At 41.2% G+C, this 5,443-nt stretch overlaps 1 protein-coding gene across 2 annotated transcripts; it reads left to right on the top strand.

Annotated features, from left to right (window-relative positions):
• Positions 1-2,347: 2,347 nt before the first annotated feature.
• Positions 2,348-4,766, top strand: LOC122878527 (apolipoprotein A-I-like). 2 transcript variants are annotated; one of them, XM_044201360.1, is made up of 4 exons: positions 2,348-2,452; positions 3,142-3,193; positions 3,413-3,557; positions 3,739-4,766. In XM_044201360.1, exons 2-4 carry the CDS (start codon positions 3,151-3,153, stop codon positions 4,340-4,342), a joined length of 792 nt encoding a protein of 263 aa, XP_044057295.1. In that variant the 5' UTR covers positions 2,348-2,452; positions 3,142-3,150; the 3' UTR covers positions 4,343-4,766. The 2 variants fall into 2 exon arrangements, with proteins under 2 accessions (XP_044057295.1, XP_044057296.1); XM_044201361.1 differs by lacking the exon at positions 2,348-2,452 and adding an exon at positions 2,484-2,503.
• The last annotated feature ends 677 nt before the right edge of the window (positions 4,767-5,443 follow it).

The following is a 5,443-nucleotide window of genomic DNA, read 5'->3' as shown; positions in this document are numbered from 1 at the left end:
TGTAAACCTGTAAAGTGAATGAGTTTGTAGTCAGGGGGTGAGAGGGAAGATAGACGCCATAGTGTGAAATGATAAATAACAAAGGCAAATGGAGGTAGAGAAAGACAAAGAAGGGTCAAATGTGATTTGTTTTTTTTAAATGTGCATAGACGAATTGCTGCAGACACACACTAAGACCATCACAAAGGGAAACTGGAAATTCGTTTTGTGGTTTACACTCTTGAAAAATAGAAACCCCTTCACAAATGTAATGAAATCCAACAAAACAGCCCTGTAGTAACAGCAATAAATTAATGTTCAGTTTTTTCTTGAGACTGTGACAGAGAGTAGTTGACTCAACTGCTGGTAAACACTACAAAAATACAAGCACATTTGTACCATAACAGGAGCATAATGGGCCCTTATGAGACCATTTGATCCACCATAGGTGTACTTTCTGATAGTTTGAGGTACAAATTCAGCCTGAACTGAAAACAATAGCATTCTTCCAGCATGCTGTATGGTAGCAAGCAACTATTACTGATGATTATTTGGCTCTTCAGGATCGAAAGCATTACTGGAGAACTGCTGGAGAACAGCTGATTTGAACAGTTTGCACAGATGCTATAAAATCCTCTAAATCATCTCCACCCAATTCAGTAGTTAAAGTCAGTTATGGCAGCACACTGAGTCTTAACAAAATTGAACATTGTAAGGTTTACAAGGTAATGATTATTGCAAGGCCATTCACTTGTTTTTGATATGGAAAACTGAGAGGAAAGTCTTCATTACCCTTTCTTAGTGTCAGTTGTCTTGAATGTCGTATATAATGTATGTTACTGTATATGTTTTCTTGCTGCGGTATCTTGCCACATGTTGCATAAGATATGACCTGGACATGTTGCAGTCGCTCAGAGCAAGTACTGACAGTACAAGAATTTGAGAGTAATGGTTTTCAAAGAAAAGTGGATTGATTATATAGGCTACTGGAATGATGTTATGCAAGAAACACAGACCAGTCTCTTGGTTACAGTTGATTGCCACTGACCGATGCCAATGATTAACCTTGCACCTAATAACCCTGCACTATTAGACTAGCTTCTGATTCTGCAGATAGTTTTGGTGTGATATATAGAAGGCAACACTTCCTTTTATCACATAAAGATGCTTATGCAGAATTATTTCCACAGCACATTAATACACAAGGGTTAATAAAACAGGTATGACTGGAAATGTATACATTATGTCACCTTCTCTGTTCTAAGTAAAATGTTTAGTTACTGACCCAGAGCGTGTTTTTAATACATATGTCACTGATTTTACCACATACTTTTACTTTGTGTGTGTTTTTCCTAATTAGGGAAAGGAATTATATCTTACCTATTGCAAATCTCAAAAGAATAGGCAATCATTATATGAGGGTAATACTTGTGTGACAGAAGACATTATAGTACCTATGACATACACATATACAGTATGTGTATAATTAGAGACAACTTTCTATACTATGTTCATTCCTATTCCTTAAATTACATGAAGCCACGGTGACAAAGTCCACTGGTGATAGGACAACAAACAACAGCATGGCACACACCACTCTTTGACCTATTAATCATCGCAAACACACACACCAGCCACAAACTTTGTAATCCATAAACTGAGATAAGTCTGTCTTGACACTCTGTTTTCAACAGATTACTGCACTGTGTCTTGATATTGTGTGGGTCTGTGTGAATGTGAGTACATGCATATTTGTCATCCACAGTTTAGTGACTGCAGATTGAATATGATTACATTTCAGAGAGTTGATTGCAACAAGTCACTGTCTTCTGTTTGCTCTTGTTTGTTTCTCTTGGCAGCCCTTTGGCAGCACTGGGACTGTAAATAATGTGTCTTTCCTGTCCCACCCACTCTTCTGTAACAAATAGTATGCAAGAAAACCATTGGGAGGGGGGTCAACCTAAAGTGTTCTTTGAAGTGTTTGCTGCAAAAGTGTAAATAAAATAAAACAGGACCAAGTACAGACCCCTGCAAGATACCTTTACTTAGGCTGTGAGAAAATTTTTACTTTTTTTTATGTAGCCTCTTTACATCCTTTTCCCATTGTATTCCCCTTCTTTCCAAACAGTGTTCTCCTTTTTCAACTCTCCTATCCCTGTACATTTTGTTTGATATCATAAAAATAAATTCTGTCTTATCACTTCCTCCCCTTTTCATCATATTCACACTTCTACAGTCACTTCTGTGACTGTGTGTGTATGTGCTGATCACCCCCCAGCAGGTGACCATTGAACTCTCAACCCAGTCCCCCTGCTGAGGGAGATGGCAGGGGGGTGAGGTCCACCTCCACGGAGACACAGTCCTCACACCTCCACCCCCGCCCCTCCTCCCCACATGGACTCATCCCTCAACCAGGCACTATAAAAAGTCTGCTCTTGCTGAAGTTGTTCAGTCTCGTCAAGAACTCCCCCAGGTAAGACAAGCAACTGCTGTGGCTCTAACTGGGACTTGGGCTGTAAAATAGGTAGTCAAAAAAGAATAACTGTCGGAGACCTTTTTTTGTCTGAGCTTTCTGCAGTCTGTCAATTTTGGTGAAGTTGTGAACTGCTGCCTAAAATAGGTTCCTCTGTAAGGAAGAGAAGCTGTTTAGCCTGTGGTGATATTTGAGCAGTTATCTTAATTTCAAGGAGATGAAGAGATCCCTAAATTTAAGAGCTTCTGGATTGAGACTGCCTTTGACATCAGAGAGAGGACAAGCTAATTCTATGACCGATTTACTGTAAAGCCTGGATCAGGATTACGTAGCAGTCCAGAGCTAATCTGATTTAAATGTCTCTCTAATTTGTAGTCATCCCTAATCTACCCAGATTACAGGTTCTTTAATAGGCAGCCATATGTTTAGTGTGAACTCATTTGGGTCAATTCAGGGATAAGTGTGTTAAAGCATTCTTACTTTTAAGCCTGTTCATCTGGCCTTCACATTGCTTTAGCTGGGGGATTTAATATTTATTGGATTAATGGGTTTCCATTTTTAAATTGTTTTTTTGTTCATTTCTTTGTGTAATTTAAACAGGTTTTTATTAAAACTCCTTTAACTGTAATACTGTGAGTGGGATGTGTGTACTGAATAATCAGCAACTGTTACCTCTTTTTCCACTCTAGACCACCATCATGAAATTCGTGGCCCTCGCTCTCGCCCTTCTGCTGGCTGTCGGTGAGTACTGAATGTGCTGTTTCTTACTTAAGGGAAACACTTTACCTACAGCTTTGCCCCATCAGTAGATCAATTTTACATAACATTTAATATATTTTAAATATATTTTCTATTTTAAATGACATTTTAAATACTATATGTTGCTTTTTCCCCCTCCTTCCCCTTCACTCTCTTTCTGCTCATCTCTCCTTCCCACCCTTTCTTTCCTTTTCTCCTCAGGCTCTCAGGCCGCTTCCCTGCAGGCTGATGCACCCTCACAGCTGGACCAAATCCGGTCTGCTGTAGATCTCTACCTGACTCAGCTGAAGGACAGTGCCAACAAAGCCCTGGACAACCTTGATGGAACTGAGTACAGTACGCTCAAGTAAGGCCATGTCACTCCCTCAGTCAGTCAGTTCCACTTTCTGTCATTGTTACTTGCTTGGTCACTGGTTCCTTCACCTTTCTCCCTTGGTCACTTTTTACAGTTCTCTAGTCACCATTTACTCATTGATGTGTTTATTTAACTAAAATGGTTTTGATCCCACATTTCTGTTCTCTCCCAGGGCCAGCCTATCTGAGCGCATGGACCAAATGTACAATCAGATCAAGGAATTTCAGAAGACTGTTTCCCCCATCACCGACAACGTCGTCACCACCATCTCTGATGCCACAGCTGACTTCCGTACCACTGTCATGAGTGATATTGAGGCCCTGAGAGCCAAGTACGAGCCTGAGCGTGAGAAGCTGAAGGAGATCATCGAGAGACACATCGCTGACTACCGCGCCCAGATTGAGCCCATAATAACAGAGTACCACACCAAACACGCAGCTGAGATGGAAAGCCTGAAAGTCAAGCTGGAGCCCATTGTGGAGCAGCTGCGTGATAAGGTGGCCGTCAACGTGGAGGAGACCAAGACCGCCCTGATGCCCATTGTGGATGCTGTGCGTGCCAAGCTCTCTGAGCGTCTGGAGAATCTGAAGGCGTTGGCTACTCCCTACGTCGAAGAATACAAGGACAAGCTGACGCAGTCCTACAACCAGGCCCAGACCATCAGCAACGAAGAGATCACTGCTCTGCAGGAGAAGATTGCACCTTTAGCCGCAGAAATCAAGGATAAGCTGAAAGCTATCTTTGAGGCCATCACTGCTACCGTCACCAAGAACTAAATCCTCTCTACCCTGTTCCTGTAGCTAATCTCACCTACCTGTCAGTCCTAGATCCATTCCACCTTTCTCTGCATTCCTTCTTTCCTCACATGCGCATACAGACCACCTCCCAAAATGAAGCCAATGCCTAACTGATGCACTTCTTTGCAACAAAATGGCGGGACTCTCTCACTCTCCCATGCAAACACCTTACTTAATGTGCACATGCTCAAGCACATGCATGCAAAGACATACACAGACACATACATACTCAGCACACACATGCTTTACTTTGCTTTGCATGCCATGGCCAACTGCTTACATTTTGTGTAGGAATTGTATGTGAATTACCACAAGTGCCTGAACCTCTGTGTAATGATGCTTGTCTGATGGAAACTGTGCTTTGACGATATACAGCTCAATAAACATCTGACTGTTTATACTACTTTGCTCTCTGACTCTAACTTGAACAGTCTGATATGCCAGTTAGATATTGAAATGTTGAATTCCCTAAATGATCTGTCTGTAATGAAACGGAATATTGTCTATAACAATCTATAACACACTGCAATACACTTTGTTATTACCATCCATGTCTGCCCCATCTGAAGCCAACATTAGAAAATAGCTTATTTTATCTAAGCAATTAAAATACATAATGCAGTTCAATAACAAAAATCATCCTGTCAGGAATATAACAGTACACCTTTAGCTTTATTTGAGTGTTTTGGACCTCAGTGAGCCTCTAAGGTCATATTACACAGACAGCATTTTGAGGGGGTCATCATTGATCACAAGGTCCATTGGAAAAGAACAATATTAATATAATCAGTTCTACTTAAGACGGGCATCCAATAACAACAATAACAATGAGTTATTTCTGCCTGTGGTCCTGAAAGCCGTGATTAATGAGCTGATCGGCGGTGCGAATTGGCCTATTGACAAACTTAAGTCTTGTTGTGCTTTATTAGGGAAAAGTCTGCTTTTCTGCTTTGGATCCCTCAGGCTGGAACCCTTCAACACTGTCCCATCATAGAGCCACATGAGGCTATACACACACACACACACACACACACACACACACACACACACACACACACACACCACCACTAAACACTTCCA

This window comes from Siniperca chuatsi, linkage group LG7, assembly GCF_020085105.1.
Source record: "Siniperca chuatsi isolate FFG_IHB_CAS linkage group LG7, ASM2008510v1, whole genome shotgun sequence".
NCBI classification, from domain to species: Eukaryota; Metazoa; Chordata; class Actinopteri; order Centrarchiformes; family Sinipercidae; genus Siniperca; species Siniperca chuatsi.
Note: the sequence above shows the minus strand (reverse complement) of the source record. Positions and strands in the feature narration are given on the sequence as shown.